The sequence below is a fragment of the Micrasema longulum genome, unplaced genomic scaffold, assembly GCF_059751315.1.
Source record: "Micrasema longulum isolate JH-2025_06_02 unplaced genomic scaffold, ASM5975131v1 h1tg000725l, whole genome shotgun sequence".
NCBI lineage: Eukaryota > Metazoa > Arthropoda > Insecta > Trichoptera > Brachycentridae > Micrasema > Micrasema longulum.
The window spans coordinates 43,091-70,380 of NW_028277921.1; the positions used below are offsets into that span (position 1 = coordinate 43,091).

The 27,290-nt window shown below is 32.3% G+C and overlaps 2 protein-coding genes across 2 annotated transcripts in view; both read right to left on the reverse strand.

Annotated features, from left to right (window-relative positions):
• Positions 1–2,001, reverse strand: part of LOC148279385 (estradiol 17-beta-dehydrogenase 11-like) — a 41,975-nt gene extending 39,974 nt beyond the window's left edge. Inside the window, exon 1 of the mRNA XM_088229963.1 lies at positions 1,842–2,001. Within this exon, the coding sequence (XP_088086089.1) occupies positions 1,842–1,876 (35 nt within the window). The 5' untranslated portion in view covers positions 1,877–2,001. The remainder of the gene's footprint in view (positions 1–1,841) is intronic.
• A 7,863-nt stretch (positions 2,002–9,864) lies between these two features.
• LOC148279386 (calaxin-like) overlaps positions 9,865–27,290 on the reverse strand; it is a 66,539-nt gene continuing 49,113 nt past the window's right edge. The window contains exons 2-5 of the mRNA XM_088229957.1: positions 17,339–17,595; positions 16,052–16,151; positions 13,376–13,647; positions 9,865–10,987 (exon numbers count right to left, since the gene is read on the reverse strand). Of these exons, the coding sequence (XP_088086083.1) occupies positions 10,768–10,987; positions 13,376–13,647; positions 16,052–16,151; positions 17,339–17,595 (849 nt within the window). The 3' untranslated portion in view covers positions 9,865–10,767. The remainder of the gene's footprint in view (positions 10,988–13,375; positions 13,648–16,051; positions 16,152–17,338; positions 17,596–27,290) is intronic.

Consider the following 27,290-nt stretch of genomic DNA (forward strand, 5'->3'; position numbering starts at 1 on the left):
TACAACTCGTTAAAAATGGTCCCTAAATTGAAATATATATAATCCTATTTTATTTAACAACATAATTCAGAAAAAATGAAATAAAGACACCCTCATGCATGTCAAAATAGTTTGTAGTTCAATTTATGCTAAATATAGTGTAGAACTTGAAAAGCATGAATAAAGTAGGTACCTAAATTAGAAGCATTACATTTATTTTTGTTTTTGCCAGATTATATTGACACAAGTGTATAAATAATTAGTTATAATAAATAGGTATAGTTATCTCATTTGAAGAAGTACTAAATAATTGACACCTTGTAAGACGATAGGGTTTATTACACGTTTGTCTGTATACATAAAACGTTATACTCAGTATTCGCTTCTTAAATGATTAATAAATATGGACTATAATAATTTTTAAAACATCTATATAATGATCATGGAGGGAAGATTTGTGAAATCAAATTAATTTAATTTAATAAAGTTAACATTACGTATGATGAAGAATGATGAATGGTGAGATACGTATTAATCTTTATACATATAATTCTTCTGTATATGTGATTTCACTAAAATCCTAAACGGCTCAACCAATTTACGTGCGGTTTTTTGCATAATAATGAACTTTGCGCTGCGCATGTTTGCAGAGCTTAAAAACTTTAATATTATCTGTTAAAAATAGTAAGGAGCATAAACGTTTTATTTATTGACCTACCAGGGTTGAATTTGACGAGAATGCATATACTTAAAAATTAGGAAGATATTTTTTTTTGCAAATATTAAAAAAAAAAAAAACAGCATTTGTTTTTTGTGGTTCTCAATCAGATTATTTCCTTAAATTCCTTATAATGTTTACCCATCTATTCTTTTTTACTGGATTTTAGTAATACTAAAATAATATTAACTGACATTTCATAAATTTTTGAAAATCGCAAGCCAAAATAAAGTGCACCCGTGATCTTAGGAGAGCAGAGTTTGACATTCGCAAAAACAATTCTGTATTTAAAAATAGTCATTATATGATTTGGAATTCAACCATAATAACCACTGAATAGACAATACACTATATCTGTTATAATAACCTAGAACCTACTGAAATTCAATATTTGAATATTAATAATTATTGATCACACGTACAGAAGAATTACATACATGACAGATGATATCGCACTTTTTTATTTTGCTTTGGGTAACAACAAATCACACAATGTCGAAACTCAAAGATTGGAATATCAAACTCAATGTCAAATGTCACTTAGTATACCGTTTATCGAATATTCGAATATCAAAAAAATGTTTGGTAAACCAGCTAAAGCAGGCAAACTAACGTTTGGGCTTTTTGGGCTCTTTGACGTTTGGGCGTTTGGGCTCTTTGACAACGCTGTCAGGTCCACTAGTTTAGAATAAAATAAATAAAAATTAATATCATTAGTTTTCCTTTGTGTTGTAAAAATACACTTTTAATTATATGGTCGGCATAGTAGTTTTAAATTAGGAATTTTACACTTTATAATGCCTAAATAATTCAAATAAAAATCATACAAAAGCACAAAGTTTTTGCTTAGAATATTAATGTTATAATTTTTTTTTGTTAAAAAAGGTGTTTTTTTTACGGTAGTGTTTTAAATGGATATAGGTGTATTGATTTGTGGTTAGTATTATTTTGATTCCGCTTCTTAAACTCAAAAGCAAAACTAATACGCCTACGAGACTGCTATAAGTTTAAAATTATCATGATAAAGACAAGATTTGCATAATTAGACCTTCATACTAACTCACATAAGAATGGTATAGATACCTAACTGTCAATATGAAAATTACCTATTTATTTTGTAGAAAAAATAGTTTGTAATCCGTACCTTGTTCTGCTTTTGCTTACTTCTCCTGTCACCATTTTGAAAACTTATTTTTACACGAAATAATAACTAATAAAACAGTTACTAGTTATTTCACTATATTTGGTATGAATCGCTATCGCCAACAGTCGTCAACTCTCGCCGCTCAATGGAAGGAAACTATTTTATAAATAATTATGTATAACGGAACAATAAAATTAAAATAGCAATACACTCTCGGAGACAAAACTCCTGGATTATTTTTAAATGTACGTACGAAGGGGGGAGTACTTGTGGTATATTTATAAATGTATGCACATGTGAAGAGTAAGAAACATCTTATAATGAAATAATAATGTCCAGTTCGTCATATGGGTTTAAAATTCAGCAGTTTTAATTTTTTTAAACTTAAGCTTACTACTGATGTAATAACTTATATTTACATTCCACTTATTTATTTGACCAATTAGCGCTTTCACCCTCTTATAGGCATCTTCAGACTGGTGAATATTATACAGTTCAAGGATAATTTATATAAAACTAAATATTATCTTAAGTGTAGGTACATTTAAAAATAAGTTGAAAGTAAGAAAGTATTTTTTAAATCAATAACTTATATGTAAATAAAAGTTATTACATTATAACAATAGAATTTTATCAAGAATTGTCAATAAATAATTTAAATAAAAAAAATTAATTAAGCTTACTACGCTTTTATTGAAATATTTGTAAAGTTGTAGGCTTTTTTTCACAGTTAATTATGAAATTTATATTTTTAACTTACGATTTGTGGTTTCTTTTTAAAAAATAACTTTTTTATCAAATAAAGTGACATCAATGGTAACTAATTAAGTGCTTTATTAAAATTTATCACAAAAGCACATTTTTTATTCAATTTTTATTATTTCAAATTTCTTTAGAAGATGAAAAGTTTTGACGGTTAGATATTATGTATAATTATTGCAATGAAAATGTCTCATATTCGGATATATTTAATTTATCACTGCCCAAATACAAAAACAAAGTTACCAATATATTATTGGCAAAAAGATGAAATCAACTTCAATCGGGTTAGAATAGTTATGATTTGTGTAATGTAGTTGGTTATTTTATTGGGGATCATTATGTCTAAATATGTAGTTTTTTATTCATGAATGTGCACATGTATTATATCTCATATTGTATTATTATTTTATAAACAATTTTTCAATACTATGTAATGTAAATGACAGAAATGCCATGTGTAAATAAATAAATTATACTTTTTGGAAATGCGACATATCTATGAAAATTAGTATTTCATGTCTTTTATCTGACCGTGTATGCTTTATAGATTTAAAAAAATTGAAAGTGTTTGTGTTGTCATAATCAAATGTGGATGTAATTATGTGTATATATCTTATTGAAGTGCAACAACCATATTTTTTTCAGTATTACTTGAAATATTAATATCGAACGGTAAGCTTGGTCCACACTTGGTCGTTATAATTTTTTAGAATTTGTTTAAAGAATTTTCAGGTCTCGTCATTATTAAAATAACAAATAAATACGTTGATTAAACTTCTTAGATTTTCACGGTTGTTCAGATGCACAATAAGTTTTTCTGGGTTATTATGTTCTGTCGTTCGTTCTATTTACCGACGTTTCGGATCGCATTACACCGCATTATAACGACAATTAGAAAAAGGGATAGGTTGTTTGCCATATGCCATATGTACAGAATGTTACGGATAGAATTTCCAAAATTCTTAAAAAACACGGCATCAAAACCATTTTCGGCACATCAACAAATATTAGAGATTGTCTAAAATCAGCAAAGAACCGCGACCCCCTCAAAACTGAACATATTTATAAGCTGAATTGTAAAAACTATCCCAACGAGCGCATGAGTGCATTCTGGCTCGGCTACCCCGAAAAATCGGCATTAGACGAACACCGCATAGAAACAGGGCATAAGTTTTCATTCGAGCCGATAATCTAAAAGAGACCGAAGAGTCAACAAAGAAACTCGATTGGTAAAAGAGGCGATCGAGATCTACAAACTTCCCGACAATATAAACATAGATGATGGGATGCGCTTAAAATCATCCTGGTACCCAGTCATAAAAGCGTAGACTGTGAAGCGCCACACTTTTCAAATCGACAAGTTGTAGACAGCAACGACTGCGACACGGTACAAATCCTAAGTACTTAAGGTATTTAAAATTATTATTTTAATTATTATAATTATACTTAAGGTACTTATACTTATCTATCCAAACAAATAACCCTGGTGATTGACGCATTTATGCGATCCGAAACGTGGATAAATAGAACAAACGACACACGGCATAATAACCCAGAAAAACTGAAGTGTTTATGAGAATTAAATTGGATTTTATTTAAGCACACTTAATAGATTAAATAATTATAAACATTTCATGCAAACAAATTAAAATTGTTGTTGGCGTCGAAAATGGAAAATACCTCGTTGATATAAAAATATGCTATACTATAATTGCCGAAAGTACCGATTGATTTCTTTTACCGTCTATAAGGGTCGTTTTGTAAAGTATTTTTGTTTTTTTTTATTTAAGGTAGAATATTCGAAATTATATCTCCATTTTTACTATTCCATTAATGTAGGAAAACATTTCTGTTTGCGACAGTATTTTTTTATCAGATAATAACACGGCCAGACTACGCTGATTTTTAATCCTACTACTTAAACATTTTATAACGATAAAAAATGTTTGTAATGCAGTTATCAATATTACTCATTGAAAATTAAATATTTTGAAAGACAAATATATAATATTATAGGAATAAAAAGTTTACTGTATTACAGACGGAAAAAATCTCTACCTATCAAGAAATATAACGAAACGTTCGGTGAATGCCAAGGTAATTTTTCTTGAAACCAAATTAAACATCGTTTCAGCCATGTTTGGCAGTTCTTCAGCAAAATGAATTCTAGTGTTCATGAGCGTATACCGATTGCAATCATTTTTAAGTTAAAAGAGTTAACTTTGATTATCTATAGAACAAAAATATACATGTTTAATACCTTCGTCGGTAACATGTTTTAAATCTAAATAAAAATATAAATACACATTTTCGTACAGAACTATCGATTTTACTCTATAGACAACTTAAGATAACCTTGCAACCTTAACTTACCAATGTAATCGGGGCCCAGGGACCACTTATCAAAGTTATCTTCAATTATCTATCAAGTAAAATCGAATTTTCTGTATGAAAATTTATTTATTTTTATATTTTTTCTAAAAATTTAAAACATGTTCTATTGTGTGTCACCGACAAAAATACTTTTAAAATTCATACAAATATTCACATTTTTGTATAAAAAAAGGTTTCTACCTTACAGATAATTGAAAATAACTCAATAAACTTTTAATTGTAATACGATCCCTGGTCGGATGATTTATTTTATCTCTCAGAAAAGAATTTCGACAGTAAAATCTAATTTAAAAGAAAAATGCATAGATGTTATCTTTGGTAAATATTTTCATTACCAAATTTATATATTTATACGAAAGAATTTATTCGCCTCTGAAAAAATCAGGAGAATTTCAATTATGAAGGAACTTACCTTTTTAGACAGATTATTTGCCATATTTACCAATAAAATTTGCTCACACCTGTAAAAGGTCCATCTAGAAAGACTAGCAACACTACCGTTTTATTGAAATATCATTCTAATTTTTTTTGTTTTATTTCTTACAAGTCAAGCTGCAGGTTTTTTTTCAATTTCAAATTTACAGAAACATACAGTTATATGTTATATATGCATTCCTTGTGTCAAAATTATTGTAATGCGAACTCAAATAAAAATTTAAAAGCAATGTCTCCTTAAAGGCCTCCTAATTCATTCAAATAATAACTAATACAGTCGTACGTCTTAACACGACGTAATATGGTACCACTCAGTAAACCTTTTGACATAATAATACTTAATTTAATAAGAAGAATGAGTAAAATAAATAAGTAGCAATATAGACGAAAACGAAATAGGTATGTACGTGTACTGATACCAACTTAACTTAAATTAGCATAATGTAAAAAATCATATATTTCAATCCCGTCGCGTCGTGCGAGGAAAATATCATTAAAATAATGGTAATTTTTAATTGAGGTAGTAGCGCATAAAATATTTTTTGTCATTTAAAAATATTTTTTTTAAAAATAATTCATTAATATGGAAAATATATACCTGATTACGTACATACGGCGCGCCATTCCGCGTCATAATAAGCCTTGATTTATCAAATAACGAGATATTTCATTCGTTTCATAAATATAAAAATGTCTTCCTATAATAATAAATACACTTCCAATCTTCCAAAAATCTCTGAATAATAGTCGAATGCAATGAGCAATTTCAGTGCAACGAGTAATTGGGTATAAAAGATGTTTTCTAACGCGCGGTAAAAATGAGTTCATTTAATTGTACGGCGAAGTTTCTCTAAAATGTGTGAAAAAAATATTACAAACGATTTCCGGTTACCGGGAAGCCAACCCACTAATCAGGACAACTCACCGTAGAGAACTTGTGACGCCACAGGCAAAGTAATTTCAAAATCACTGCGCTGATAATTCGATACATAATGTTTCTTTTTTAAATTTGGCTAAATTTGATAATTTTTTTTTTTTAAACCACTGATCATCCTCATTCTTCTGAATAGTCACACTCATTAATTGTTTTGAAAAAATAAGGGTTGTGGTCCCGTGCTTAGTGTCGTGGACTCCGGATGAGAAGGTCCACGGTTGGAATCCCGCCCTGTCACAATTTGTTTCCCGTTTTCTAATATGCTTATTTACAACGAAAAGGTTCCAAAATTTAAATATTTGGGGAAATCATGAGAACTCAAATAGGCATTCCTTTTTTAAAATCAATAGATAACATTTTTTTAGTGATATACATATATCTATATATCGTGGTCGTATTGTAATTATAGCCAGAATATATAAATATTTTTTTTCAATCTACTTATTTATGTATGTCAAAACATATTTCTAATTCTCTGTCTTTTTTAAAATTGTTATATGCACAAACTGTTTCAATTTAAAAATATACAGGGTGGCCGGAGAACTGACGTCCAAAGATAAAATGTAGGTGCCTCATGTTGAGGGGTATTCGAATCACCCCCATGTATGTTCCACGATATTACATAGTTTTCGAGTTATAATTTTGTTACTTACAATACTTTCTATCATAATTAGCCTTGGGAATGATAAAAAATGCAATAATTTATTTTTTTAATCAAATTACTGTCTTAGGAATTTTCCGCCTCAGTATCTTTGAAGGCTGATTTCAGCAAATTATAGCCCATTAGGTTATTCTTTTTCGTATTATTACAAAAGCTGAGAGTCTAGAGCAGTTTTCAAAGTTATCCAAAAACAAAGGATTTGCCTTTTTAGATTTTTAATTTAAAGTTGAAAATTCAAGTCTGACTTTCTCGAACGAAAATTCTCAACTTTAGGTCAAAACTTTTGGAGGTTTCATTAATGTTAGGAAGCTGGTTATTTTATACGTAAAAGCACGTCTTAAATTAAATAAGATGCAAAAAAACATTTCAAAAAAATCTTCCACAAATTAAAAAAAAAGTAATTAAAACCGATCTGGTCGAAAATTTTCAAAAACCAATCAAAAAATCATAACTCGAAAACTATGCAATATCGTGGAACATACATGGGGTGTTTTGAATACCCCTTAACACGAGGCACCTACATTTTTCCTTTGGAATTAACTTTTCCGGCCAACCTGTATACAAGATGGCGCAAAACTTGTCACCCGATGTTCTTTGGCTATATATTTTTTTATCAATTAAATAATTTGGTACTGCCCTCGAATTGTGTTTATTTGATGTCTTAATTTTTTTCCATTAAGTCGATAAAATGATATCGACCAAGTGGCCGCCGCCAGAATTGATGACCACGAGGGCCCGATTTATGTCATTTTCCATCATTCTTTCCAGAACTTCCGGCGATAGGTTCTCGCATTCTTGACGGATGTTCTTCTTAAGAGCTTCAATAGTCTGAAACTTGTTAACATAGACTCGAGACTTCGAGAAACGCCATAAAAAGAAGACTGGAATGGTTAAATCGGGCGATCTTCCCGGTATGTACAAATCACCAAATGCATCCCTCAGAATATTGGTTGTGGCTCCTGGAGTATGCTGAAACCACATGTTTTTTAACTCATGTGTGGCTGTGATGTCACACTAGTCGACATAGGACACAAGACTTGATATATCTCTCTTATTTCTTTGAATGATGAATTCGTATTTTTTGTAATCTTCAAATGGACATTTTCACACCGGATTTGGAAAGTGAATTTTGTATAACTATGCTGGATGTTAATACAAAAAAATATTTATCCTCGCTACGCGAAAAAAGAGTGTCCGCTAATTCAGCAACACATATGTATAAGAAAGAGCACGAAGATAGAACTCATCACAGGGAAGACAGAAACGCTGTTCTATGGCAGGTGTTAGTGTGAAAGAGACAAAAACAAAAGTAAGTAAAGTGTAAAATAGATTCAGATTTCAGCCGGTTGATAACAGTGATGGGAAACGCACGCGCGTAATCTGAGCGGCGTATTAATGATTATTAATTTATTTTACTATAACAAGGCTAAATTATATGTTTATTTGCATAAATAATGGAAAAGGGATTATTAAACAGTATGTATCCATGTTTTTTTTTTCAATTTTTGAACTTTAAATTATTCCGTCTTTTACTAGTGGTAACACGATGTTACATCACCGCGCGCAAAGAGATTATTTACCACAGTCTTTTAAGAGTTAATGTCAATTTATAGAATTGAGGAAGGAAAAAAGTCGTTGAGCATGGCTCTGTAGCACTCGCCGTCCACAATAGTTGTTTGGCCAGTGACGTTTTTGAAAAAATAGGCCTGATTACGCCCCCAGCGTAAACACCACATCATGCAGTAACTTTGAGCGAGTGTAATGGCTCTTCGTGGGTTATACGCACATTTTCAGTGCCACAGAAGTGATAATTCTGCATATTCACATATCCACAGAGATGAAAATGAGCTTCGTCACTCATGATGATTTTCGATAAAAAGTTGTCTTCCTCGTGGTCAAGATTTAGTATGGCTTGAGCGTAGGTTACACGCGCTTGACTGTCAACGGCTAGCAACTGATGAACTGTTTGCCCTATGTAAAGGAATATTTTCAAGTATTTTATCAAAATTATCAGCAGGATGGCTGCTCCGGGGCCGGCCAGACCAGGCAGCATCTCGTGTTGTCCCATTCTCTTAGGCTCTCTAGGCGAGCAGGTAAACGGCACAGTGTTTGCCTAGTTAGTGTCGGACGACCGGGAAATCTGCGCCTAAATTCAACACCACCGACGAATTATTTCACAAAAAAATTAAACAATTTTCCGCGTTCTTAAGAAGTATACCGCTTCATGTCTTGTTGACGTGTATTTTGTATCTATTAACTTCACAAATGTCAAAGCAAAACTGACATTTGCCGCCATTTGCAAAAATTATGTCATCTTCCGGTAGGGTGATGAATTTTGCGCCACTTGTATAATCTGTTATCCTGTTCTTTATGTAAAACTGCCGTGTTATAATACTAGGTATTGTGGTATTGTGTTTTTTTAATTAATTTTTGTTGTATTTTTTTATATTAAATATTATTTTTGTAAGGTAAGAGACACTGCGTGCCGTGTATATCAATAAATAAATAAATATGCTGAAACAATATTAACATCCTAAATTATTCCATACTTTTATGTGCGTTATTAGTTCAAATTAACAAATATTTGTAGGTATCAATATATAATTGTATGTTTCTTGTATTTATAATTTAAATGCTAATATTTACCATCTTAAATAACAAAAAAGGTTTTTTAAATATCAATTAACGCTATTTCCTTTATGGGTAATTTTCATGATCTTCAGTTTGAATATTATATTGCTGACAATCTGGTAAAGAAACAATTAAATGTTTATAAATATGTATATTTATTTATTCATATAAAGATACACATTACAAAAAAATAATTAAAAGTGGAAGCATGCATAGTATTAATAAATCAAATAAAAAATATTACATAAACATAAATTTAATAAATATCTGGACAACACGCTTAATAGTACTATATAAAAATCTATGCAATATCTCGCAGCAGTATCCTACAATGGTCTCTTCCCTTAGACAAAATCTAAACTTGTTCACTTCTCCTAAAAATGGCTTTCGATTTGGAGAACTTAATATGTTCGTCCAGGACACTGAACACTTATGAGGCCACAAAAGAGAAATTTCTCTGAGCAAAAGTCGTACGTGTTTTTAGTATTAAATAATTCAATATATGATATCAGTGATTGATGTACAAGTTGAATAATTATTTACATCACGTATATTAACACAACATTTTATTTATAAATTAGGGTAAAATACTAAGCACAAATTATTCCAATTATAATAATGAAAATCGTTACGACAAAACCCGGTCACTGGCGAAAATTATAAATTAACTAAATATTCATTTTTATTACTACTATTAAAATGCGTTTTCACCAAGAAATGGCAGTTGAAAAACTCAATCGAATAAATAATTTAGTAATAACTTCTATTTACATAAAATAAAACTATCAATGGTGTGGTCGAGCACAGCATAAACGTAAATGCGCAAAGAAAAAATTGGAACTAATGAAATCAATGTTAAACATATTTCATTAATGATAATAAAAATGTTAGACATCTGTTTACCAGTAAATAAATTAACGATGCAGTAATAGGCAAAGCAGCTGTCTTTTTTTATCAAGCATTTACGCTAAAAATATATTGCCACTGTTACCACAGCCGAATTATTGAATAACAATTCAATTTCAATTTCAATTTTAAATATCACCGTTATTAAGTCGAAAATAATTTTTGTCATGTCATCCGACCTTATATCTTTAACTATCTATTTTTTAGTGCAATGTCTCTAAGAACGTTTGGCAGTCGGCTTGAGTAGGGAGGCACTGTCCGAAGGCTTCTAGTAAAAGAGGCTCATTGGATATTGCGGTTCTGTAGTCTTCGAGAGACACTTTTCCATCTTGGTCGATGTCCAGTTTGCGAAGTGCCAGCTCTGCTAATTCTCTCGCTCCCTCGTCAGGGTCTTCGTCTCCAGGCTGCTTCACGAGGCTGTTTCTGCAGCAGAAATCTCTTAAATTTACATGGGCTGAGTTGTCTCGGTCTTTATAGTATAAGTGAATTACGAATAGTATAGTACGTGTCATATAACTTTGCACTTTTTACAACGTCGAGAATTCAACGCAGTGCCTTAGAAATTTTGGGATATGTTAAATATTTAAATAATATCATGAAATATTATATAGTTTACAGTAATTCGAGCCCATTTCAGGTAAAGTGAGCCAACAGACGAACTTTTATTTTGTATTTAAAGTTTTAACTCTCAGTTTTTAGTAAAGTGTTTTGATTTTTTAAATTAATTGAATGTTTTGTACATAAAAAACAGGAAAATAAGGTTTAGTCGATTAAACTGATTACAGGCATGTAATATAAGTAGTTTATTTACTTCACCTTTAAAATATCAGTTACACCACTTAACCTGCATAAGGGGCTCGTTCATATTTCAATCTTAAGGAAAAATAAAATAACTAAAGTTAGTCAAAGCTAAAGTTGCAGAAAACACACACAAAAAATACAGGGGGTTTTCAAATAAAATAAAGACGAGTTCTAGACTGGAATGCTGGAGGAGGCAGAAACGGACGATTGGCGTGTTTCGAGTCCTTATGCAGGTCCATTGAGTACCGCGCACATAGACAATAATTTATTGTCATCATTCTGGTCTCCAAAATACTATTTATTAAGAAATAATTATTTCATATATGTATTGAGCACATATTACATTATTTTTACTGTAGAGCCCGGATGCAAAGTTATGTGGGATGTACTTAAGAAATGGGAGAGTAATTCTTAGTTTCTGGAATATTCGGATTTGGGATTATTAAATATTCATAATCTGTAACTAATTGAGGATAGAACGCCACAACACTCTATCTTTGCATACAGATCTCGCTTCCTCTACATTCATACATCTTCTCATGCACGCGCGCCGATTATTCCGACTTTTGACATGTCCATCTTTAAGTATTTGTTGGATTTGGTCATGCCATGTCTTTCTCGGTCTTCCTCTATTTCTGCATCCATCAACATTCGCATTGTAAATATTCTTAGCCGTTCTCTCGCTGTCCATTCGTTCTACATGTCCAAACCAGCGCAGAGCTCCTTTCTTGATTTTGTCGATAATGCTTGTCTCAGCCTTACATAATGTACGGATCTTAAGATTTGTGCATCTATCGTACATAGTTTTACCACACATTCGCCTGAGAGATCGCATTTCGACAGCATTCAGCCTACTTTCATCCCTGTTTTTCCAAGTCCATACTTCGCTCCCATACATCAGGGATGGGACCAGGACTCCGTTGTGAACTGCCAATTTTGCCTCTTGTGACAAGCATTTATTTGCCAAGGTCGATTTAAGTGCACCGTTCACTCTGTTCCCGGCACTCACCCTCCTTTCAATATATAGAAACTTTATATTTGAATAAAAGCAATGTGATCGTTTTTCTATGCATTAGGGATTCTATGCATAGAAAATGGAACGATGCATTTGTTTATTTACCTATCTTTATAGAACTTCCAAGAAAATATAAAGATAGGTAAATAAACAAATACATCGTTCCATTTTCTATGCATAGAATCCCTAATGCATAGAAAAACGATCACATTGCTTTTTTTCAAATATAAAGTTTCTATCTCTTAACACTTAAAAAACAGTCACATGTTGTTGTTAAAGGTTCCTAAAATAAATACAAAAAAATACTGGAAGAACCAGTTTTAAATCAAATGACTTTGATAGCCTTGAATAGTTGCTGGAATTAAAGGCGAAAAAATTGTATGCTCTGTAAGTGGTATCTAAAAAACTTGACTAAAATAGACCTTTATACTTGAATGTTTAAAAAAAAATTATAAGTGCATTTCAAAGTTCGCAAGAAACTGGGTTATAGGAGTGAGGGAAAGGACTGATGAAATATGAGTCCAGGACTCTGATAACAATGGAAAGTTAACAGGGCTGTATTCAATTGACGATAAATTAAAAACGAAATTTTCTGTCAGAAACGTGTTCAATTATATGTTATCAACGAAGATACTTCATTTTTTTATTCAAATATTCACACTTTTGTACAGAATTAAAATTCCAGCCCCCCTCGACCAAGAGCTTCTCGTTTATAATGGGAAGTTAACAGAGTTATCCTCAATTGTCTATAAAGTAAAATCTAAATTTCTGTACGAAAATGTTTATATTTGTCTAAAAATTTTAAGTATCTTTCACGATAACCTGTATCTTAACATGTCAGAAAAAATTGATACCAATATTATATTTTCCCAACAGAAAATTTAAATTTACTTTAAAGACAATTGAAGATTACAATACTGGCCTAGATATTGTAAAGCGTGGCGATTCGCAATTACCCTTAAGATTTAAACCTTTCGATTCGGCTACGTTTTTACCTCAACAGCTGGAACATTTCATCCTTAGTGATGAAGCCATCATTATTGAGGTCGTAAACCCGGAAGCACAAGGCAATCCTCTCCTCGGGTGTGCCCTTCAGGAAAACGCTGAGCCCCACCAGCCAGGGCTCCAAGCGCAGCCCTGCGCTAGCGGCCCCCGCCGCCGCGGGGCTGCCGTCCCACGCCATCCACAGGCGCTCTGCGAGGGCCTCTTCCGTAACCAGATCGAAATTGCTGTACAGGATTTCTCGAAACATGGTGCGATCTATACCCTGAATTCATAAAATTTATATCAGATCTTATGTCTCCTAACAAAAAAAAGGTTTGATTCAATTCGAATGACCTAATTTAAATGTTAAATTTTGTTATATTTATTTAAAATATAAGAATAATTAAAATTTTCACAAAATCTAGATGCAATAAATTGTAAAAATATAATAACTAATAAAACAACTCCATAGGGGTAGGTAGAGAGAATGGACCACCACGCACGTCTATATCTGGCATACATTTCTAGCTTTTTCCACATGCATACATATTGTCATACACGCCCTTCGGTACTACCAGCTTTTGACATGACCAGACTTAAGATTTTGGTTTATCTGATCATGCCACGTCTTCCTTGGTCGTCCTCGTCCCACGATACCGATCATTCTCGCCATATATACACGTTTTACCATTTTTAGGTCATCATTCGTTTTAGATGACCAAATCATCTCGGAGACCCTTTCTTAATCTTATCAATTATACTTTACTCAAATTTACACTCTAACCTGATTTCATCATTCGTAACCCTGTCATTCGTCTAAGATATCGTATTTCGACCGCAACACACGACTTTCATCCTTCCTCTACCAGTTCCTTGTTTCACTTCCATACATGAGCGTTGGGACTACAACTCCGTTGTGCACTGCCAGTTTAGCTTCGATTGGCAAATTTTTAATAGCAATTAACGCGCTACATTTATAGAGATGCCATTTCGCTCTACGGTGTTTTTCAACCTGCCGGTTGCGACCACCGCCGGGGCACCGAGCCTTCCTTTAAGGTCACGGTCAAGGCAAAAGTAAAAACCAAGGGTTATTCTACACTCGAGTAAAAATACAATAATTTCAGTGAGAATGCTAAGCCTGTTTATTTTTTAAAAATATTTCGAATAGTCGTGTAGCGGAATCTGTTTTGTGTGATAATGATAATTGTATATAATTATTATTTTACCAATGTTTTATTTATTGCAAGATGGCGTGTATAAAACAAAAGATTTCAACCTACATGTTTCGTTAATTATAATAATAAAAATACGTAAATAGTTTTCCACTTTTATTTAGAATTTTTATTAGTGACCGGGTTTCGTCGTGACCGACATCGTCAGACTGGTGGGAGACTAAACGAACTTCTATGTTATATACAAGTGCAAGTAGGGGTTGCAAATCATGATTTTTAAATAATTATGGGAATAAAAGAGTTTAAATTCAAATAATTTAAGTATAAAGTAACAACAATTGTATGAATTTTAATTTTGTTTGAATGTATATTACGAAAACAGATGTAAGTTTTATAATTTTATAAAGTTTTATAGTAAAAATGTATTTGAATTAAATACATTTAAATTTTGTTAAAATCATAATGGGGGCCGCTGGTTGGTAAAGGCTTCGACATCCATCTCCCCGGGCCTGGGGGTAATTAAGTAATTCTCTAAAAGCGAATTCGCGGCAGTTAATTTATATCGAGTAGCGTTATTGTTTGTATTTTATTAAATACAATAATGGGGAATGCGCGTGTGAAGGTAAACATTATAAATAAAAGTAAAATAAAATCATGTACGTATTTTTATTGTTATAATTAAAATGCAGTTCAACCAAGAAATGTCAGTAGAAAAACTGAATATAACGTTAAGTTAAGTTATCAATAAAGTCGTCTTGAAGGCAACCGGAATTGAGAATGAAAGGTGGTTTGAGTTTCCGCCTGTAAGCGCCGTGTTGTATCTCTGCGTTGGCAGGCCTGGCACCTGGAGTTTGATATGTCCAGTCTTGCAAGTGCCCATAGTCGTTTTACAAATAACTAAATTATTTTCGAGTTGGAGTATTGTCCACCATTAAAGGTAACGTCAATTCTTATAGGTAGGATATAACAGACGCTTCAGGTGCCAGTCCAGGGACTATGAAATATTATGTGGCCTTATTCTGTAACCATTTCGTTTCGTAAATTTATTCGTATCGTATGAGAAGGAACGAGAGCGAAATGCAATTATGATTGCGTTAGAGCGAGATGGATATATGACAAACGAACGAACTTACCAAACGAAATTGTGGCAGAATAAGCCTGCAGGTGTAAAAACACCCCCGTAAATAAATATTTCAGATCAACCATGTCGGGAATCAAACTCGAGACCTCTCGCATGGTAGACAAACGCGCTGACCATTACACCTCGAGGCCGACAATCATTATTATCATTACAAAAAAAAAATTAAAGAAAAAGAGAAATACTTGAGTTGTAATTATTTACTCAAATATTTCAATTTTCAGACCAAATCTTAAAGTCGTAAACAACTAGTGCTGGACAAATGGAAATCGAGTTGTGGTAGAGTGGGTTTTGAACCTTAGGCCTTTGGCCCGTGAGTCCATAATACTACCACGGTACAACAACCCGTTTGTAATAATAAATAATTAAAAACTTACTTCTATACTAACGCTCGGCTTCCCAGTAACGTTTCGTTTGTTTGGTTGCGCTGCAGCTATGAGCTTTCGGTATATCTGATACAAAGCTTCCAGCTCGGTTCTAGGTGGAAAAAAACACGAGTTTTTAAGTCAAAATACTTTAACCTGATTTCGTTTCTTTTATAAGCAGTTTTTCCGAAAAAACGCTTGCAATGTTGATTTTTGTAACTCCGTAGAAAAAACAAATTAATACTATTATCATCTAATTAAATCAAACTACTATACAAAATATGATTTTCAAATCACAGAATACAAAGGGTATGCGGCAAAAAGGGGCCCATTAGCAAATACTTAATTTTACAGTCCAAAAAGAAAAGTTAAAAATTTATTTGTAGGACAATGGGCTCATATTTCTGTACCTTGGAGGATAAAACACGGGAGTTCACTTTTTGCCGTTTTGAAGTTAAAAATGCAAAAATTATCACAATAAGCTATTTTATACGTGAATAAAACACCAAAGTCCACTTTCTTTGTAAAAATACCTTTTTAAAGTTGAAATGAAAATCTTGAAGTCCACTTTGTTTTAATGCAAAAAAATCAGTAGTCCCAGATACACTATTTGAATTTGAAATATTTTATCTATTGTACATTAAAAGTTTCTTATAGGTAAAAATAATCTCTTTTGGTTCAAGTTATGATGTTTTGGAAATCGCACAATCACAAAATCTTGTTTCCTGAACCTTTTGTTCAATGTGACTCCCGCGGTTTATTCTTTAACGTGCAGATATTATTATTAATAATAATTTATTAATTGATAAATTCAAATAGGTTTTTGCAATATATATTTTTACATACTCGTACTATCAAAGAAAAAAATTAACACAAATGTCTACTTTTAGTTAATAAACTCCTTTCTTGAACTAACAAAAACAAGCTCGTTACAGCAATTGTCCCGTGTAGATGATTTTTTGCCTTCCACTGCCCACACTAGCCGTATACCCTTCTTGTTATTTTAATTGATCATTTACTAAAAACAATATCAGTTTAAAACTAAATTTAGATTTCACGATTACGGACAAAAAAAAATTTGTAACACATTCACATTGTTTATTATTATTTAAACGTTATCAAAGCGATTCCGCAATATTTAATTATTGAAAACAAAAACTTCCCGACACCTGGTGTTAAAGAGTAATATTTTCTATAAGTAGGTACTTTAACAGTAACAAGTTAAAACACTATTTTTTCGAACTACCAAATTTTTATAACTGATAACAAAATGGCGAAAGCATTCGAATTTTGAATTACTTGGTGAAGTGGGTTTTCCTCCGGAGGGTCTCGAGCATCTTGGGCGAGAGCTTGTTGGCATTCCGGCCGCGACCGTCCATGCCGGAGGCGCGGGGCCGCCTGCGCCGCTGCCCCTCGGCCTGCGCCGCCGCGGCCCCCTCGGCGCGCCTGCGCTGGCCGGACACGCGCCGCCCGCTCGCGAGGAACAGCGACACGCTCTTCATGATCATCGCCCCGCAGGCACCCGCGGGGGCGCTCGCTGGGGCGCCCTCCGACATCTTGGGATGAAAGAAAATCTTAAAGGTTCTACACAATATTTCGTCGCCGTTCAGGCAAAAAATACTAACCCTAAAAATGAGAATTTTTGGTTAAATATGCCATTCGAAGCGCAAAATTATGTTCCTCGAGAGAAAAATGACACTAAGGTAACAAAAATTGCGCAAATCCAAATTATTTGTTTTTTACTATGTGAATTTATATTATTATATTAAAATATTTTTTAAAACATGTTAAATAACAATTATTTATTATTAATATTTTAAGCATTAACTTTGTGGTCAAAATTTTTAATAAATGTTATTAAATATTTATATAAATATTTGACAAAGGGGCGGGTGCGTCTCGAAACCGATAGACATAGAAAAGTCGGTAAGTAGTTAAATACAACTATTTAATAACATTCCGTTACCTATAATTATTTAAATTAAAAATTATATTTTGATAATTATTCCAAATATTTCCTTTCTTTCGCTAACTCTTACAGCCTGCATTGTCCAGATTATAAACAAGTCGCTTACCCAAATTTTAGTCACTTTGCCTTATTCTACCTTCCAGATATTTTTTAGTGTATCAGATGAAAATATTTACCGATGGAATTTATTAAAAGGTCATTAATAAATTCCCTAAAACATAGAAATCTAATTTTTTCTCCAAACTTTTGTATTGCGATTTCTAAAAATGATGTTTTTTGGGTTAACGACTTTTACCTGAACGGCGACGATTAATAAATACAATAAAAGCGCCCACCCCTTTCCCGAAGCTATTTACAAAGACGTTTTTTTCAGTTTCACGCATCCACAATCATTTTTTAAAAATTAATTTACAATACAATATATAATTATGGGTAAAATATTTATTTACAATTAAACAGCGAAAATAACAAAACATAGAAACTTTGCAAGCATTCATTGTACCTCTAACTGCAGTATTGTCATTTTGTGATCGACCATTTGGTCGTTGTATTTACACTAAAATATAAATCAAATATATGGTCAACACAATGTTATTACCGATTTCTGAATGACGGTTAAGAAGTACAGCGTTAGTTCTAAATTGAGTACGCGGGCACACGGTTTCTAATCGATGGCTATTATTAGAGTCTTGATATTATTAAGACTGACACCTGAAGTATAAGACTGATCAACTAACCGTTATGTAACGAATGATCGATATACGCTGGATTTAGTGTACTGTTGCTAAATTTGGAACAATGGTTACATTTACAAAAATGCTATTAAGATGTTCAGTTTGGATTTTGCGAAAGCATTGCAAAATTTCAGGCTGTAAACTTTTATAACACCATTTAGTATAAGGTTATAAAAAATCTGTTGAAATGGGGTTATTCAAATTGGCTTCTTTTGGGGGTTTTGTATAATACGTATCTGTATTCAATTGATTCAATTAACTTTTTTTTACTTTGATGGCGTTAGTATGTATATATATATAAGATATATCAAACAATATTATAATCAATATGACGTTAAAAAGACACGTTACAACCGCGTAGTAGAGCATTTTATTTTGTGGGTAATTGTCTTCCCTGCCTTTATTCTCTAACAGACTTTTATCGTGTTTTGACGTGACGCTACGCAAAAAGATGCTGTCATATGTGATGATAAAATGATTTTATTGCGCTGTAACCACAAAAAGTTGAACAAATATACCTACCGTAACATTCATAAATGTAAACCAATTTCACTTTATAAATGAATTGTAATTACTGATACTTTTAAGTAAATTTTTCAAAATTTTTCCTAAGTACATAAAATTATACCATTGACAGCTATTGTCGTAGCCATGATAACGAGTTATACAGATATGTATATTTTTCAGACAAATCTTTGCATCGTTGTTTTCGAGATGTGGTGTTGTAGAAGGCTGCTGTGTGAACCTTGGACAGCCCGAAGAACGAATGCATTGATACAAGAAGAGCTCCACATTACAACTTGACCATCAGCGTCGTGTTTGAGAAGGATACTGACTTCCTTTGGACATATCGCAAGACGTGAGTCGGACAACCAAGAAAAGATAATAATGTCTGGCCGAGTCGAAGTTAGGAGAAGCCAGGATAGTATACCAGCTACAAGAACTGATTAAATTAGTAAAGCTACGGGGTGCACATAGACTGAGGACAGCCTGAAGTGGAGCAGGCTGGTGAAAAGTGTTCATGGTCACAATCCTCAACTCTGAGGGGCAGACTTAGAGTAAAATGGAGTTTTCATGTGATTTGCTGATCTCGTTGTGTTTGGAATTGTCGAGGGAAACGCAATATTTTGGCTAAATCTCTGATGTAACCAATATTTCTATTTACTATACGTCATTGATTATAATTGATAAACATTCTTCGATGAGTTTAAAGCTTTCGAAGAAATAACCTTCCTAACCAGATGACCTCGCTAAAACCCTTTCAGGTTCTCGTGAGCTAGAAGTACCGGGCACTTACTGCTGAAGAGTTAACATACGTAAATACATCTTGTAAATGTAAATAGTAAATACTTCAGAAATTATACACAAGGTACAAAACTTGTTTCAAATCAACACAAGTGCGTTGACCGATCCCAACTCTTGCAGAAATCTCTATTGAATATTTGTTTTAGCAGAATAAAACTAGACCGTTCTGAGTTTTATGTTGTAAAATAATTCAACTGAGCATATTTCGTTTTCAAAAATGTTTTCCCTCTCTGTTGCAACAAATTTATATCTAAATAACTCCCTAGGAAGGAAGTCCAGCCAGTCTGCAAACATTTGGACATACTCAAAACATTATTGATCAAATTATTCATTCATTATTTTCTAGAACACAGGACTAGATGCAAGCCTCTACATGAGAGTAATTATTTACTAATTACTGACTTTCATGAATGATTATAACTGTGAAACAAAAAATGCTGCACAGAGTACTAAATTGGGCGTACATCGATCATTTTTTACACAGTGGTAAAATAAACATTTAAAACAATTTTATTTTAATAGCGCCAGCCCAGTGACATGTGAAAACTAGAAGGAAGAAACATGCTTAGTCAGTTTATTAAATATGTAAGTCAATTTGCATTGTTATATCATCCAAAAAACTAAATAAAATGTATCAGTCATCTACAAATCACAAGACAGCGGAGATCTAGTTAATATCTAAATTTGTTGCAACGGAGAGGAAAAACATTTTTGAGAAGGGAATATTGGAGTATAGGCATTTACAGGGCTCATGATCTGTCATTGGCTGGTTTAATTGGCCACTTTACATACCGTGTACCAGCATTTGGACATACTTAAATCATCGTTGAATTAACAATTAAATTAAATTCTATTTCATTTTTTCAGGATTTTAACCTGAGAGTAGATTCGAATCGAAATCATTTGTCCATGATTTGGGTTATATTTCATACACAGAACTGTATTCTTAATTCCGTTGGGAAAATAGAAGCCTTAGAAGACAAGTAATATGAAACCGGACATGTTATATAATAGATAATGACATCTAATGACAAAAAGCAATGCCGACTGCAAGTCGGCTTATAATACGTTTGTACTATCACTGGGTCATTTACCTTTGTTGATTGCTTTCATAGATAATCATCATTGTCATAAAATCATATGCATGACATTACCTACTCCATCAAAATAAAATAAATGACAGTCGCTGGTGCCGTAATTATTGAGTAATTATGTAATGGTTTATTTATTTATACTTTTCCAAATACGTAGAATTATAACGACAAAAATAAACTATTTTATTTCAAAATAATTGAGTGTTAAGAGGACATTCGACGCCAGACAATTTTTACGAATATATATTTGAACATTGTTTTCCGCCACTCTCTCGCAAATGCCTCCCCGATACTGTGCGAAAAAGACAACTGCTCGTCGGACTTATTTTGCCTAACTAAAATCGACAAAATCGCCGTTCGGCTGTCCCGTTCTCTGCAACCCAAAACTGAGCCGATTTGGTTAGTTTTTTTTTTAAAAGAGCATTTTAGTGAATTTTCTGTGTCGGCGCTTTTTTGTTTTTTAAAATTATTTACTATATTTGTAAACCGTAGGTACGTTTGAAGACGGCAAATAAAAGAGGGCGGTTTTTTGGGGTTTCGTATGGTCTTAGTTCCCATAAGAAACAATTTATCAAAAATGTAAAACTTAAGAGACACACCAATGGTAAATGTTAATATTATGTACAAAAAAATTGCTCTAGTTCTTTAACCAAGGGAGAAAATATGGGTATGCGTTTGTTTAAAAAAATCTGCTTTTCCCTATTTATAAAAAACGTGGATACGTGTACCAACTCTACGACACATTTCATTTGATCGTAAAAATTTACACGGCACGATAAAATTGCAAAAGATGGGATTTTTTTGGCACTATAATTATTCTGGATTTTTTATTTGATTTAAAACATCAAGTACAAAGAGTAAGTACTTGAGTGGATTTATCGCTAAAACCAATATCTTCCAGTCAACCAATAAACAAACTTGAAGAACAGTTGGTCAAAAATTTGTACTAAAAACGAAAATATGAACATAAAAAAAAGAACCTTATTAAATAAAAATAACAGCTATTTTTTTTATTAGGAGATAGGGCTTGCAAATATTTACTTTAAAAAGTATATTATGTTATACATATTAAAGGATGAGGAATGTGGAATAAGATAATGAGTATGGAAGGAGAGAGAAACAGGAACCTAAGAAAGAAAAAAGGATAAAAATATATGTTCAAAATAAAATTTAAAAACATTAAAATACTGGGAGTTCAGGATTCTGAGGCTATATAGTAATGTTTCAGGCGTTTCTTGTGTGGCTAAAAATGGAGCATTTTTTATAAGAAGAGGTAGCTCATTCTATTTCTTAGGATTATTTATGTCTATTATATTTAATAACAGGCAAACGCACTCACCCGTATACCATAAGGCTGACTAGTCTCCACTCGATATTTATTTAATTTTGTTCAGAAAACACAGTCATGCATAATTAATATTAAAAACAAAGATTCTCGAGATATTTCAATAAAATGACATTATGCTGGTAAACACCAAAAGTGTATTAAATTATTGGTTAGAGTACTAAATTATGTCGAAACATAAATATCCTGAATACTTTTGCTATTTTATATTATTAAACATATTGTATAACATTATAATTCCTGTGAACATAATTAACATGTTTACTAAAAAAAATAATCTTTGTAATGGGCCTATCATTTCCTACCTGTTTTCTTAATTAAAAAAAAAAAGTTCTGGTAGCAACCCCTTAATTCAATTTAAAGATTCCAAACAATTACTTTATTTTTTCACAGAGTAGATTAAAATTACCGGATGTCCCAAAAAAATAAGAATTTATTTTTTTACCCTGATTTAAGGACCACCTAGTGTATACTAATATTACCTACCTATTAATACTTATCCCTATAAATACTATATAATATCTGATTCATCTGTGAGCTGTATTTTTTGTATTATTCTCAGGGTAATAACCTAATAGAGTAGCCCATGCGGAGAAAAACTGTTCTATGATTATTGACCACAAAGTTGGCTACAGATTACAGCAATACAACTGGCCGTATGTACTTGAGAATTGCGAGCGCTAACCGAATCCGTCCATAACACGTTTGTTGTTAAACTAAAAACCAAACCAAAATTTTGGAACGCTTTTGTTCTATGTAATAAAGCTTAAGGGCTTCTCTAGAGCATTATTACCCTCAGTTATTACCTTTATGTTTTTGTGCCGTCGTGTACCATCGTTTTCAAGAATAAATATATGTTTAATGAATAAATAAAAACAATGCATACCAAATTATGAGTTTATTCACCTCACTTTAATCTTATTAAATTGTTACTACTTAATCAATTTTTTTTAAATCATGAAATGTGTGAGTAATATTAAATATTATATTTCATAAATAATGTTTATCAAACGTTTGTTCTATGTTCATAGCCAATATACATGATAGTACATTATTGTATAAAGTTGGTATGTTACATTCTCATTGTAGTAAAAAACACATGTCATGTTATGATATTTCTCACGGCAGTTTTAGCGTATTGTATTGAAAAATAAAATCAGGCCGATATTTCACGTTTTCGATTAAATAATGTTTGAAGCTAGTCGATACAGAATATTGCAATAGAAAACTGCTTTATGTATGGATATACTCATAAATGTTAACAATAACTAGTTAGGTAGTTAAGTATTGGGAAGCTAACTCAATATCCAATGTAAAAAGCTGTGAAAATTTTCAATTAGTTTAGTAAAATTGAACCGAATATGTGTTTTTTGTAGTTAAATAAATAAAGACTAAGTTTACAATATGATTATTCTTAAAGAGTTCTAGTTTCCCAATTAGAACTTGCTTAAAGTTTCACTAATGTATCAATTACAAAAAAAAAATACCGTATTATCTTTTACAGAATATTTTATTTTTTCTTTCTTATGTTACACAAAAATATTATAACTGTCCATTATTTATTATAGGAGCAAAAATTCATTAACATTTTCTTGTATACCCGCGAACAGGCCATGCCTTTGTGGGATTTTTTTGTTTACTATTTTTACTATTAATATTATTTCATTGCTATGTAATTATGCTTTATTTTTTGAATACTCTGTTTTACCACTTAAAAAAATAATATGTAATTTAAAAAATAATAATTAAGGAATAAACCGCTGAGTCTCTATTTAGAGGCTCGTCAGCAGATGGGAAAGAGGGGATATGGAAGGAGGTTATGAAAAATCCACCACAGCACCCAGACCAATTGCGAATAAATCTATTTTTTTCTCGCGACTGGAGGGAATCGAACCTGCGACGCTAATTTCACAGTTAGTAGTCTAACCAACTGCGCCATGACGCATGTCGTTATTAATTTAATTTGAATCAATTTCCAATCCAACGACCGAATTTGTTAAAGTATAACTTCAATTTATCGTAGCCGAAGTTTTTTAATATGATAAAGTGATTTATGTTGGTTATCGATTTATTTTACTATCTATGTACCTGCAATTACGTATTCGGAATAGGAAAGATTTGATCACACACCACATAATGACATAATGACATTTCATGGACACATAGAGACAATCAGTGGTAATGCATTGAAGATGTTGGGATTCGTTCTGCGTACTGCCAGGGTTTTTGAAAATACCCGCGTACTGAGAACTCTTCAAGTAGACTCGAGAGTGGCTCGATGATTTGGGGGCCACATGAACTGAAGTACTCTCTTATGATAGAGAAAATTCAAAAGAAGTTTCTGAGATATCTCTACATGAGAGAGTGCGGGTATTATCCTTGGCTCTATCCGACCGAGAGTTTCTCCAGGGTATGCTTGGCTACAACAGTTTAGAGACTAGAAGGAATGTGTATTTGACTACACATTTTTATCGATTGTTGCGCGGTATTGTCGATAATCCTGTGATTTTGATGAGCATTGGTTTGTATGTTCCTGATAATTACCTAAGACAGCGTCAGCATAGATTGTTTCATATTCCAATATACAGGACCAAACTGCCGATGGTTATGCCTGTTGGAAGAGCTACCGCTATGCCGAACGACATGGCTCTGGATGTTGATCTGTTCCATGTATCTGAAGGGGTTTTCCGGAGCAGGATTCTCCTACTACTTTGACATGAATCTCTTTCGTGTATTTTTTTCTTTTTTATAATATGTACGTATTAAATGTATGTTTGTAATGTATATGTTATATTTAAATAAATGAATTGAATTGAATTGAATTGATAATAATACACATAATAAGTTCCAGGATCATTGATCTAAAAATCGTAGGTACGCACAAATTGCGATAGCCACCTATGCGTGATTTCATATTTATTTTAAAACTTTCTGTATTGAGTCAAAACAAGCAAATAATACATTAAAATAACATTCCCTTTTCGAGCGAAAACAATAAAAACCAAGTTATTATTCGTACTAGACAGACATATCACCGATCGCTGCGTCTAAACTCATAAAGACGCAGACGTGCAAAGTTCGAGACCACGCCAGGTAAAACCGGGCGGCAAATCACCCATACTTTTCGCAAAATGGGCCATCATTTGTACAACATTATTGGGAACCGTACTGGATTAAGGACGCGTGTTGGTAATACCACGTAGATTTACCAGATTATTGTAGGTTTCTGAAATTCAACGGTCATAAATCATGTCAGATGACAGGAAAGTCATCATTCACGAACTGAATAATGTAGCAATCAATCGGACTGGAAAATTATATGCCTATACCAGTTATTGTTTCAACTAGTACATAATTTTCAATTAACGAACTCTCCTTCCCCTACAATCGAAATATGTTTAAACTAAAACGATGAACTAACATGACATTGTTAATTAATTCTAATACCAGTCATTTTTTGTAACACCCCTTGATAATCTATGAAATTAGATATTAATAAAAGAAAACGGTATTGTGTAAATCTTATTTTATACTTTTCACACTATAGTCCTTAAAATGTAAAATGATTAGAATGACAGTTGATGACAATGAAAAACTGACGACATAACTTTGTAGTAACGTCTAAGGAGTGATTTATATTAACACACGAAAAATCATTCGTATTTGGTAAGATATTTTTTTTTATACAATTCTTGACACATAAATCAAAAAAAATATAAAAAATCAGCTTTAAAACTTAAAAAAAACTAAAATAAACATAATTATTAACGAGGTTTTTACAAGGTTATATCATTTTGCAAAAATGTTAGACATGGGAAAAATTGATTGAATAAAAAAAAAAATCGTTTGATAATGTTCACGAAAAAATAATAAATGTCTTATTTTTGGTGAACAATTGTATTCAATACGCTATAATAGGCTTGTTTTTGCGTTTTTTTTATTAATTTTCGGAAACAGAGTTTCATGTTTCAATTTATAAAATCGATTTGATCGGTACATGATCAGTGATCAGTAATTTCCCATAACCATTGATTTTAGTTTGACAGCTGTCATTCTAATCATCTTTCATTTTAAGGACTATAATGTCTAAACACAAGGTGACAAACTGTTAGCTAATAAATATTATTCTGAGTTTGTCCAAATGTTTGTGAACAAGGACTGGATAATAAGTCATGTAAATTCTATAAATTCTTAGACTGCCATTTCTGTTGATCGCGACGTCGCGACGACCTCCGTGGTGTAGTGGCCAAGACGCTTGACTCACAAACGGAAGGTTTCGGGTTCGATTCCCAGTGAGAACACAAAAAAAAAGTGATTTTCTCAAGCCTGGGTGTTCTGTGTTGTAATTCACCACTGTAATTGGGCCTCCTGGTCTATTGTGGTGCAAAAAAAAAATACAAAAAAAATATTATTATTTCATGTTTGACGGCTTTTAAAAAATTATATTGCATTTACATAAGTTGTAATCAATTGATTTATTTACTTAATTTATTAAAATGAGCGATAGGAGAAAACTGTTTGGTCCAATCAATTTATACAAAATCCTAAATAATATTTTAGATTGTCCCTCGTTGTTACAAATGATAAAGCTAGGGTTTCCTAGGACAGCGGTGCCCGTATCTTAACGGCCGTAGTGAACAGTGATACGGCGGACAGCCGTCGTAACGGTGAGTAGAAAGTGGCTTTATTTTTTAACGGTGTTATCAACACCGTTTTCCTAGGAAATCACTCTCTAGTCACCATTACGACGGCTCTCCACCGCATCACCGCTCACTACGGCCGTAAAGATACGGGCACCGCTGTC